The sequence below is a fragment of the Notolabrus celidotus genome, chromosome 14, assembly GCF_009762535.1.
Source record: "Notolabrus celidotus isolate fNotCel1 chromosome 14, fNotCel1.pri, whole genome shotgun sequence".
Taxonomy (NCBI): domain Eukaryota; kingdom Metazoa; phylum Chordata; class Actinopteri; order Labriformes; family Labridae; genus Notolabrus; species Notolabrus celidotus.
In genome coordinates, this window is record NC_048285.1 from 13,495,428 (window position 1) to 13,508,202 (window position 12,775).

Sequence of the window (12,775 nt, forward strand, 5' to 3'; positions counted from 1 at the left end):
CTCATGTCTGTTCCAAAGTTATAAATCACAGAAAACAGACTTGGATAATAATCCCTAACTCCTGCTGTTTCAAATCAGAAACACTTTCTGTGTGATTTGTCTCCATGCAGAAAACTGTCAGAAGTTTGGACTAAAAGTTTCAATTCAGATCTTTTTATGTGCAATTAGGTTCAGCTGCAGTGTGAAATTAATTGCAGGCAGCAGACCTGTTTGATTTGACGTCTGTTCAGTATCTCCGCCTGTTGAATTCAGCGCCTCATTTTCTTGCCCTTGACACTCGTCTTCCACTCTCTATTTTTCTATTTCACCAACTTTCTCTCCCTCCATCCATCCATCCATCCTTTCCTTCTCCTCTCTCCTTTACTTTCGTCATCCTGCTATTTCTTCGATCTTCCTACCTCCAGAGGTGATCGGTGTAGCTGAGTTGGTGAACAAAATGAACGGCCCGTGGTTCAATCGCTTCGATGAGGACCTGGCAACGGCTTTCTCCATCTACTGTGGGATCAGTATTGCCCATGTAAGTCCCTATTCCCAATTAAAGAAATGACTCTGAGTAACACTCAGTATGACGTATGGCCATAAACCTCTTGTTTACTAATTAAACGCTGTCATCACAAGAGTAGAAACAAATATATTAATCAGGAATTAGATCAAGTGATGATAAATATTGCACAACAATGCAACTGCCAGCTTAACATAATAGGCTGCAAATTAATTAACAACGTCTCACTTTGTAATACAGAACAGCCTCAACTACTTCTTATTTTTCCGTTAGCCGTTGTGAAAAAGTATTAAAACATGAGTTTCTAAAGCTGCACATTTATCTTTGTGCGCTCTTTACACTCATTAACTCAGCTTCATTTCAGACATATCTTCATAAAACTTGTTATGTATAATAATGTCACCTCTGCGTGCCCCTTTATAGTCATTATTTTAATTGGACTCCACAGTGAGGAATAAAGTAAAGCATGTACAGTACATCCATCATTAGAGAGTCTATTCCTCCTTAAAACGGTGAGGTAGGTCTGTCGTTAGTGCTGTTACAGACATCGATCCTGTCTGGCAAAGTGGGATCAGTTCAGCGGGAGCAAAAAAGCAGCGTAGAGAAAAGTCTCAAGGGAAATTTAAAGAGATTCAATCTGTGATGGAACTGAGTGGCTTTTATAGTGCAGTTCATAGGCATTGTATGATGGGTGCAAATCCATTAAGGCACACATATTTAGCTGTGCTCTAGTGTATGCAGCACAGATTGATGATGAGAGAGAGGTGATGTTTAAAAAAGAGATGGTTTGCTCTGGGTTTGATTCTCATCACCCACAGAGCAACTGAAAGATTTGATGCTTTTATGTTTGCATATTTATCTGCATCTGCAACAGATATCAGTGATCTCAGTTTTTTCATCACTTTGAAAGAGGTTTTGTGGAACATGATACTTAAATTTTCATAATTCTCATTATTGCAGCCCTATTTCATCTAAACTAGAAAGTAGTTGAAATATTGATTGAAACTGATTCACTCTGCTGTACTGGACTGATTCTCTTCCCTGTAACACCGCCCTAAGGCAGTTATGCGATTGATTTGGGTAATTTAAACATGAACTTGAATTATAAATAGCCTATGGATTGTTTTTTTTTTATGATAATACATGCCTAAAACGGACTGCACTTGCACGGCTGATACACAACTTCACAAAGTCGCTGAGAGGATGTTTTCATCAACACCTCTGATTCACTTCCATGTTAGGCAGCTGACATAAAGTTTGACCTTTGAATAGCTACAGGTACTTAGTTGTTATCGACAAACCATAACTATACTTGATTGGAAGAAAGGATTGCCTTCTAGGCAGCTCATTAATCATCACGGTCACATGCATTATTTATCATAGCTTGATTGACTTCAGTTTGTAAAAAGCATATATCACATACGGTGCACTGAAATTGTTCTCAATTTTCTGAGACATTGTCACGAAAATTGGATGTAACGTTAAACGCAGTCTCTTTAGAGGTCATTATTCCAAGTTCACTCTTACTTGTTATCTTTGCAAGTGATGCAAAAATAAAGAAAAGGCGAAGAATAATAGTTTCTGGCTTTATGACTGCTTGTATTATAAATTCACTGCATGTCTCAACTCAAAGTAGAATCTGTGAGAACTTGAGTTAAAAGTGTTGGTACTAAAATCTGTTGTTTGTGTCTCCAGTCCCTGCTGTATAAGAAAGTCCATGAAGCTCAGTTCAGGTCCCACCTGGCCAATGAAATGATGATGTACCATATGAAGGTAAAACCATATTTGTTCATCACACACACTTTTGCACACAGACATGTCATGTTTACTGACACTGTCAATATTATTCACTCAATATGATTCAGTATGTGTACGTTGCAGGTGTCAGAGGAAGAGGTGTCTAAGCTGCTGGTCACGGGGGTCGAACCAGTGAAGGAGATCCACTCGTGTTTCGCCGAGTTCACATACCAACCTCGCTCGCTGTCTGATGACACCACACCTTTGGTAAGAGACAGGAGATGAGAGGAAGAGTGAGAAAGAGAAAAAAAAAAGGAACATGAATGATGGATCTGATTATGTGGTCTGTGTCTGCAGTGCGTCCTCAGCATGTTTGAAGACATGGGCTTTATCAACAGGTACAAGATCGACGTGCCCACGCTCGCCAGGTATGACTCCATCGATTTATACAGCCTATTGAGCCTCTGATTATGTGTTTCCTAGAGTTTCTTTAAAGTTGGGTGCAAAAATAAACTGATTTACTGTATATTTGTAACTTTTCTTACTTATGACTTTAGAATACATTACCGTTGTTTTTGTGAGATACCCTTCATTTTTTACCCTCTTCCTATAGTCTGCTTACATTCTTGTCTACTGCTTTTAAGAACGAAAGAGACAGTCTGGGAGTTCTTTGGGGGTTAGACCAAGAACTGAAATTTTTTTTCTGCATAAATTTGTATTTGGATGATCAGCAGTGCACACAATGTTTTGGATAGATCCTAAAGTCAAAACTATTCTTTAATCTTTAATGTCTGTTGCTACTCTATCAGTAGTGCAATAGAGTTATAATACAGAAACCTATTTTTCATAGACTCGTGATTTCTTAAAGGAAGTCCATGTGTCATAATAAACACACTTGTTTGCATGCCTGCATGTGCCATTACTAGTTAAGTTTTTTCCTGCAGATGTTAAAATGATTCTTGCTTTGTTGTCAGGTTCTGTCTGATGGTGAAGAAAGGCTACAGGGACCCTCCTTATCACAACTGGATGCATGCCTTCTCTGTGTCACACTTCTGCTACCTGCTTCACAAAAACCTAGGGCTGTCCAACTACCTCGAGTGAGTCTCATCAATTTTTTAAACACTTAAATAACTTGAATATGCTTGATGAAAAACAATACCACACAACTGAGGCTCCTCCTACTCTTTCTTCTCTGTTTAGGGATATAGAGATTCTAGCTCTCTTTGTCTCCTGTATGTGCCATGACCTGGACCACCGTGGCACCAACAACTCTTTCCAAGTCGCCTCAGTGAGTGCACACTGCATGTTAGTCTCAGAGACTGAATGCATTAAACCTCCTGAACACGTAGAGTGCAGTAGAGCAGCACCTCACCTTGGCTTTTAATATGCAAACTAAAATCTGACTTGCAGATCCTCAGAAAAGAGCATGTCAAAGAAACCCAAGCTCCAGGTGTCTCATCGTGATATCACAGTCTGTGGTTGCATCAATTTGCCCCAGTGAGACACTGGATGTCATTGTGATTAGAAGCATGTTGCTCTGCTCCACTCTAATCATGCATAACCCTCTAGCGCTTAATTGACACACACACACACACACACACACACACACACACACACACACACACACACACACACACACACACACACACACACACACACACACACACACACACACACATACACACGCACATACACACACACTTACACTCTCCCCGTCATTTTGCAACAACGCCGTTTTGTCTCTCAGAGATTCCTATTAAAACTGACATGTGAAGTTAAAGAGAACAAAGCATTTTCAGAAAGGATGTTGTTTCATTTAAATCAATACCGTGTGTACACTGACAACGTTGTTTCATTTGTGTGCCTGTTTCTATTTTCAGCAATCTGTGCTGGCTGCTCTGTACAGCTCAGAGGGATCTGTGATGGAGGTAAACTCTCAGCTAGTTACATCACAACAGGGATGTGGAGGGCTGACAGGGAAGCTATTAAATAACTGTGCGGATAAATAAACCAAAAATTATCAAAAACAACTCTGCCACAACAACTACCATCTAAAACTTTGTAATGTAGAGTTGTTAGTGAAAGCATTACAAGCATGCTCATAGTTACAGTGGTGATGTAGTCGAATACATCCTGTTCAAAGGTGTGTCTGATATTTTGTCTTTCCTGTTTTCTCTCATGGAATTGACACAACACCATTTATTCAGCCTTAATTAAACAGTTTATGTACTGTGAAACTTATTAAATGTAACTTTTCAGAGAAAGAACACAAAGTTCTTATTTTCGTGTATTCACTCTTAGTTACTACACTTCAGTTCTTTAGGTGAGCTCTTTACAGTGTTTTGTGTGTGTGCGACACCTAGCGGCCCAGAGCATACTAAATTCCTTGTGTCAGAAATAAAGCCATGGAAAGAATATACATTTTATTTCTTATTATGCTGAAAACTCATTTAAAACACCATTTGGTAACAAATTGACTCACTGATTTACCACCATATTTTTTCCCATGACAGAGACATCACTTTGCCCAGGCCATCGCTATTCTGAACACCATTGGCTGCAACATCTTTGAGAAGTTCTCTAGAAAGGTGCGATCCAACCTAAGACATACACACATTAGCACATTACTATTTATTTTATTTTCAAGCTCAAGTTATCTTTAATGTTTTCTAAAGGACTACCAGCGAGTGCTGGATTTGATAAGAGACATCATTCTGGCGACAGACCTGGCTCACCACCTACGCATTTTCAAAGACCTGCAGAAGATGGCTGACGGTACGACCCAGTAATCAACTTGATTATTACTCTAGGCATGGATTGATGACATCAAGGCCACAGTTTACCCTTTTCTTAGTTTTGCTGAACTTATTGTGCTGACAATAATTAGCAACCCAAGTGAATAAAAAAGAAAGATGTCATTTTGGTCAGTGTGTGATGAATCAGAATATTTTCTTGGCCTAAAATTCATCTTATGTCATCACTAACTTATCACTGTAAAGAGGCTGTAAATTGTGAAATCATATCCTACCCCTGTCCACTTTATAAAAGTCTCATACAGACTAGATTTCCATTGCGTGACTTATTTTGCAGACATTTGAGGTCAGACCTGTGGTATTTATCAGTGCCACTCTTTGTCATCCACTGCTTTCATTGGACTATTTACTGTTTAGAGGAGACAGTTGCTTTCTGCACTCTTATGTAACATAATTGGCTGTAACCTCCTGGCCAGCGGTTTGTTATGCCTGAATGCAACCAATTATAAGTTATCCTGAGTGGATGTCTCCTCAGTGGAATCAATTTTGTGAAGTTAAAGCAATTCAAGGACATTAAAGCTTTGGAGTTACCTACTGCCACGCACCACAGTGTGTGAGCTGTCAATCATGGCTGAAAAGTATCTCTGCAAAACAGAGGGTGAAAATATACAACACGAAGTAGCATTGAATCATAACTTCCTCCCAACCTCACACACAAATTTCCATCACTTCCCATCAGTAATGTCTATTAGTAATGTATCAGTGGATTTTCAGCACAGGACACATCAATATTTCAGACTGACATTTTGTACTGGTGGTCGGGTTTTCACAACTTTCAAATGTTATATGCCTTTTGAGTTCAGTCTGATACAAACATATTTGATAGAGCACTTTTAAAATGTTTTTGTTTCAGATGGATACAACCCAAAAAGCCGTTCTCACCGTACACTGCTGCTTTGCCTGCTGATGACATCATGTGACCTGTCAGACCAAACCAAGGGCTGGAAAACTACGCGCAAGATTGCTGTCAGTTCATACATATGTATAACTTATGTTATATGTATAATTCAAGTATAGTTTACGCACAAATTGAGCTCAATGTGTTCAGATATATATTCACATTTATGAACTTACATCCATTTCTCTTCATGCTATACAAGAATAGATAGATTGAGGGACACCATTATGAGAATTAAAACACAATATATGAATCACTGCATGGCTTACTCATATACTTTAGTACATTCAATCTTGTAAGAGTGTCAGTGTTAGTCCAATTACCCTTGTAATGGGAACAACAATTGATACTAATATTGAATAATTAGTGAGACGTATTACCCCAGAGTAAAGCAGTAGTTTAATGGGGGTAGTTATAATTGTCAATGCTCTGCTCTGTCATTTTAAACTGCTTGTTGCAAGACCAAACAAAAACTCAGAGGTTTGATCATGTAATTAAAAGCTGTAGTTTCACTTTATCTAGCATTTGACATTTCTTTACAGTATAGTGCATAAATGGAATTCCTAACAATTTCTCATTCAAATGTACTCTACAGGGAGACGATCTCTATTTCTGTGATGGAGAAGATAATGAGATGCTTAGCTGTACAATTGGAAATAACCTTCAGTCTATATCCTATTATATTCTATTCAGTTAAACTGCACTCCATTTTAGGATTACGCTTAATCTTGGTTTGCCCCCCTTTCGACACCAGGCCCCTGACCCTTGTGCTAAATCCTACACCCTAAATCTCCAAACACCTAACACCTACAGCAAATGCACTGTAATCCTTACTCTTAAAACTGAAAACCCATTTCTGTTTATCTAGGGGTCTGGCTTTCAGCTTCTCAGTCGGTGCATTATTTTCTCACTGGACAGAAATGTTTGGGGATTAAAACAAAATCAACAATAACACCATAAACTGACACAAAGTGAAAGGGGCTGGACTTGATAGATAACAACATTACTGGATTCAGTCTAACTGCAGAAACAATCTCAAATCTGAGAAAGTTTTTATTAAGGTTCAGATCCAGTACTTTGATAAACCTAGTTTGGATTGTTTAAGTTCACATGGTGTTGTGCTGTTACACACTGCTTCCAGAAGTTTAATTTTACACCTGGATTAGGCTAATCTTGATTGGTAACTTTTAAAACAAGGTATTTGTGCGCAAAAAATTATATGTCATAATATACCGGATTATATTTGCTGTTTTGTTGTTGTTGTTTTGATTTTATACAAAGTTACACGTTATATGGAAATTTACTAATGCTGCTGAAGTACGGTTATTTAACTGTGTGTAAAATAACAGGTACTGCCTCTTTGTGTCCACAGGAGCTAATCTACAAAGAGTTCTTCTCTCAAGGAGATCTGGTAAGTGTCACTGTATACTGGCTGTGAAATGACATCTGAAGTTATTTGGGAAGTGACTGATGTGCGTTTCATTTTACACAATAGTGAGTTCATCACTCACATTGGTTTGTATCATGTGTCTGTGTGTGTGCAGGAAAAAGCCATGGGGAACAGGCCCAGCGAGATGATGGACAGAGAGAAAGCGTACATCCCAGAACTACAGATCAGCTTCATGGAACATATCGCCATGCCTATTTACAAGTATGAAAAGCTAAAACACACTTATCTCTGCATCTCTGAATCTCCTGCCCAGACACTCATAGTAACATACAAATAACATAATGATGAATTTAGCAGCTAGCTACAGTATTTGATTTAGGTGATGGTGGAGAACCAAACAAAGGTAAATAACCAGTGTTTGCTCAGATGTTGGTCATGTACACCTGATGATTTTTTAAAGCTACGTTGGGTAGTTTTTGAATGTTAATAAAACCAACTGGAATTAATATTAATGCCTTGATAAAACCTGCAAAATGGAAACAAGGTCATCAATCACAGAAAACGACTTTCTCAAGGAAAAGACAATATAAGCTTTGAGATAGGACTTTGTCCACAGGGGTCACCATGATAAACACAACATTTGGTTACTTACAACAGCTTTGATGTCAAGTCAATGACAGCTTACTCTTCAGCCATCAATTGTACAAAACGTTGCAGGTTTAAAGTGATAGAATTCTGTGTTAAAAGTAGAAGAAAAAAATGCAACGTTAAAGAAATAAAAGCAAATGTAGTTAAAAGAGTATGTAATAGATCCTGCTTTTTACTGCGACTATAAAAACCTGGGCAAATAGGCTTAGACAATAAAGATCTAGAAGAGTAATAAATCACATGAAAGCCTCTCCTCTTGAACTCTACCAGAACACACTTTGTGTCTTTGCTCACGTACCATCGCCATTCCTCTGTCCTTTCAGGCTGCTCTCTGAACTGTTTCCTGGGGCCACTGAGCTGTACGAGAGAGTGGCGGCAAATCGGGAGCAGTGGACCAAAGTGTCCCATAAGTTCACCATCCGAGGGTTGCCAAGCAACAACAGCCTAGACTTCCTGGATCAGGAATATGAGCTGCTGCAGTCCCAGGGTGCTTTCGGGAGCGACGACCACTGCCTCAACGGTTGCCTTCATGATGGAGAAGGAGGGAGGGGTCAGTGACACCTGAGGGCTGCTGAGGGGTTTCTTGCAGTTTTCTGTGCTCCAGTAAGGGGCTGAGGATACATTTGTAGTGACCTCAGAGGGAGGGGTCTCTCTTCTGTCAATCACTTAGATGCCAAGCAGGCCATGCAGAATGGACAGGACTAAGTTTCAAACAAATTGAATCTGACAAGTGATGTGAAAGGAGTGGATCCATCAGAGCCGGTTCAGTGAATAGATGCTACATGTGGCTTGTGTCTCCAGTTCAGGAAAGCAGAAGGCCGAGACTTTATATTCTTCAGCAGTGATGCTAGAAAAACACGTTTTTACAACAAGCTCACTCATACAGTAATGATCCTGATTACGATTGTAATAACACACACGCACACACACACAAACACTCATATGTACATGCACATACGGTCTGGACACATAACAGAGAGGAGCAGTTCATTGTTATGGTAAAAAAAAAGACTACTACAATATGTAACAGTGAGATAAAGTGCTATACTTTGTGTAAAATGTTTCATAATAGGTTATATTGGTTTCAACGGCTCAGCATTGTTCACACACGAGCGGCTGCCATAGTCCCTCACCTGATGTTTATGAATGAATGAATGCATGCTGTATTGACACCTCATGTTCTGTGTATTCCTCCTCCTCTTCATCACTGTTGGTTTCTCCATGGCTAAGAAATTAATGCAGTACATTTTTATACCATCAGAAAAGATTTTGTATTTAGATCTTTGAGGTATATTTCAGTCATTCATTACAATGATACAGAGAGATTTACTGCATTCACTTTCACTGCTTCATAACCCTCATCTGTATTAACGAGACTTCATGTCATTTCTTGCAGGTTCAAGGGACAATTTGACAATCACTCATCAATGACAACTGGCCATACCACCTCACTCCATTCATGAAACATGAAACACACACACCTTCAGCATACTAACTGTATACCATCGATTGAGTTTCCACTATACTCCAGATAAAGGCCTCTCATGACCTAAAAGACAACTTTTGTTTCTTTGGCTCATCCATCTTTCCCCCTCCTTTGCACTGTTCTTACTCCTTCAATTTGTATCTTTGGTTTTGTTTTGTTTACAGATTTCCTCATCAACAACTTTAGATAGAGATTAACCGAAGCCCTTTAAAAGATCCATCTCATCTGTTGGTGTAAATGTGCCAGAGTACAGTGTGTTATATGGAGTGTGTCACTGAGTGTGTCATATGGATCTGCCTTATTGCGCATCTTTGCTGCCTTTCTTAGAGCTTTTATTATATGAAAAATGAAATAAAGAGTCTGTTTGGTATGTATGTTGTATATTTGTTATAGACATAGATTGAGTATCAAAGTGTTGAATGAATGATCACCATGCTCAGAAGATGTATATTTGTGATAACCCTGTGTGAAGACCTCAGATGTCATGTCATTCTTCTGCTTTCTATTTTAATTGATGTACAAAATCATCAGGTTGATATTTGGGCAGACACAACAGCTTTTCTTTTTTCGGTTTTCAGTACACTCAAAAAGTGTTTTTAAGAAGGAACGAGAGATGTAGCCGTTATAGAAATTACTCTTTCCTGAAAGTATCAATCGTTTTTTCTTGCTGCATCCCAAAGGAAATGTTTGAAAATCTTGAGTTAAGTTCTCAGATCGTGCCTCATGTTCAGAAAAAAAAAATCACTGACAGTTTTTAGTGGCTTTTGGGGTTTCTGTTACAATCTGCTATTATTTTTTTAGACTTGCAAATTTTAAAACCGCCATGCTGCAGAGTAAGGGTTAGACAAACAGAATAGATCCGAGAGGAGAAATTTGTGTAAAGAAAACCACTGAACTGTTGGTAGGCTGTGTAGTGAGGGGTGAAAGAGAGAGAGAGAGAGAGAGAGAGAGAGAGAGAGACAGAGACAGAGAATGAGTGGATGGATGAGGGGGAGTTTTGATGAGAGAGAGATAAAGAGAGGAGGTGGGGGATAAGATGTAGGCATTCATTTTGGGTACATAAAATCATTACAAAGGTAATAGAAATCATGCAAACCTCAAGAGATCCGTTAGATTTTCTCAAATTATTATTTATTTTATACAGCTTTGATAATGGTATTGAAGCTAGATGAAACACAAAAATATTAAATTCAGACTATTTAAACATATAATTTCTGCATGAAAGGCTCTCTGGAGGGTGCATTGGTAGGGAAAGTGAATTGGTTAGCAAAGTGGTTTGATGTATGTATTATGCCTACAGAAGGATATGCATTAGTGTGACTGGGTGAAATTGTTTGATCTGCCTTAGTGGGCTTTATGGACTGATTTTTTTTACGATTAGTTTCATAAAGGGTGTGCAGTTGTTTGAAGAGGAGCCACTCTCTCCCTCTTCCTCATGCTCTTTCTCCCACATGTGTTTTTTCAATTTCTGTTATAATTATTCAACCACTGTTTTTATACGTACCTGCCTTTTTCATGTGCAATATGAAGTGTCTGCCTCCGTGTCGTTGCATAGATTCCTATGTAAATACCTATGCCTCTTGTTAAATTATTATTTTACTTCTGAGTTCCCAAATGCATCAGAGTGTGTTCAAGATGTTTCCATTGAAAAAAATCAAATGTCTGTGGTAAATTAATCCTAAACTGCTTTAGAGAGTCAAGACCTAGGACAGTTTTGTATTTTGAGTGTGTATCTGTCCCTCTATGTTTGTTTTAGAGTCAGGGCTACATGTGCCAAGCAAACATTGTCTACTTCCTGGCCAAGCTGCAAAGTGAAAAACTTAACTTTTAATTATTTTCTGTTTCCTTTTGTGTGAGTGAAGTGGAGGGCTGCGTTCACAGGAAGCTTTTCTGATACCTTATGACCAGGTCTGAAATTGGGACTCATTCAGGAAGTGTGAACCTTATCGATATTTCCCGTCATCACAGAGCAGTGGGACTCTAAACTGTGATGTAATATCATTGTAATGATCACTTGTGAGATAACTGTTAAAAGTGGCAAAAATATAATTGCTGTAAATATCAAAGTTTTAAAAGAAAATGTTATTTGATTGTCTGTCATTATTAAAATGGGAAGTGTTTCAATTCTGTAATGTATTTAAAGTGGTGGCATTTCTCTTCTCTTTTTTTAAATGCCATTTTTGAACAACCTCAAGCAGAAACATTGAGACGGAGAGTATAAAAGAGAACTATCTGTGTATTTTGGATATACATATGATATTGTGCCACAAATGAGAACCCAAACTAATCTGAGATGTACACATTAGGACTAAATCTAGCCATCTGTTTATTATTTGTTTTGTTGAGTTCTGAGTGCCGATTGTCTTGTTCTATTTCAGATGTAATGAACAAGAACATTTTTGACAGGAAGACAAATGGATGATTTTTTTTTCTTTCTTGGAATAAATCTTGTGAAATAGTCCTTGTTTGATTCCTCTAAAATCACACAAAACACCATGGATTGTTGATCAGGTGACAGTGCAGTCCATGCAACACAGACACAAAGGGATCTCTGTTGACCCTGTTAGCCTATTCTATTTACTGATTCTGTATAAACATGGACAGATTAATTAATGGGGGTCACAGGCGGGCAAACATCTAGCATGGTTAGCTCCTCCCCCTGCAATCCAAAATGATCTCATCAGTCCTCATTGTGTTTGTAGCTGAAGTAAAGTTATCACAACTTGTTTATACAGTACTTTTTATCAAGCCATTGCTCAAGTGAGGACATGCTCAAGTACAGATTGCCAACCTACAAATTTGAAACTGAATCCAAATTAAATTGATTTGTGAATATTCCTTTCTTAACCATTAAAAAGGGGGCTTAAGATCCTCTAATGATCTATGGAAATAATGCCCTAAAATGAGGCATATCTGTATTTATTCAAACTAGCCTGCCTGATATGGGATATTCAATTGTCAGAATCAGGAATAGAAATGTAATATAAATCTAATTTAACTAGCATTTGTTGGAATATTATATTTTCATCAGTGCTGACTTTTCAAAATGGCTGCCATCTCAGCAGCAACATTTTATGGGAACGAGAGACAAGGGGTTTAATAATGCACATTTCTGATTATCCTAAAGCATCTCTCATGTGTTTTAGATTTAAAATATTTTTACTTACCGTTAAATAACTTTGTAATGATTTGCACAAAAGTTTAACCACCATACTTTTTTGATATTCTCCTTGGTGGACGTTGGTACTGACTCAATGTGTTTTTATGTGAAATTCAGGCTAACACAGATTACAGGAAATTA

General features: G+C 38.2%; 1 protein-coding gene and 1 long non-coding RNA gene across 3 annotated transcripts in view; one reads left to right on the top strand and one right to left on the bottom strand.

Annotated features, from left to right (window-relative positions):
• The window catches only part of LOC117825755 (cGMP-dependent 3',5'-cyclic phosphodiesterase), a 169,591-nt gene extending 157,657 nt beyond the window's left edge, over window positions 1-11,934 (top strand). The window contains exons 19-32 of one of the 2 annotated variants that reach the window (XM_034701682.1): window positions 405-517; window positions 2,198-2,275; window positions 2,384-2,506; window positions 2,597-2,667; window positions 3,214-3,336; window positions 3,440-3,527; window positions 4,120-4,167; window positions 4,753-4,827; window positions 4,915-5,014; window positions 5,906-6,018; window positions 7,323-7,361; window positions 7,495-7,601; window positions 8,312-8,538; window positions 9,385-11,934. In XM_034701682.1, the coding sequence (XP_034557573.1) occupies window positions 405-517; window positions 2,198-2,275; window positions 2,384-2,506; window positions 2,597-2,667; window positions 3,214-3,336; window positions 3,440-3,527; window positions 4,120-4,167; window positions 4,753-4,827; window positions 4,915-5,014; window positions 5,906-6,018; window positions 7,323-7,361; window positions 7,495-7,601; window positions 8,312-8,538; window positions 9,385-9,419 (1,340 nt within the window). In that variant the 3' untranslated portion in view covers window positions 9,420-11,934. The remainder of the gene's footprint in view (window positions 1-404; window positions 518-2,197; window positions 2,276-2,383; window positions 2,507-2,596; window positions 2,668-3,213; window positions 3,337-3,439; window positions 3,528-4,119; window positions 4,168-4,752; window positions 4,828-4,914; window positions 5,015-5,905; window positions 6,019-7,322; window positions 7,362-7,494; window positions 7,602-8,311; window positions 8,539-9,384) is intronic. The other variant, XM_034701683.1, reaches the window with a different exon arrangement.
• Window positions 2,075-8,576, bottom strand: LOC117825757. The gene is made up of 3 exons (XR_004633895.1): window positions 8,287-8,576; window positions 7,993-8,075; window positions 2,075-2,501 (listed from the first exon to the last, which is right to left on the bottom strand). It is a non-coding gene; the product is annotated as an uncharacterized LOC117825757 (long non-coding RNA).
• Window positions 11,935-12,775: the final 841 nt, after the last annotated feature.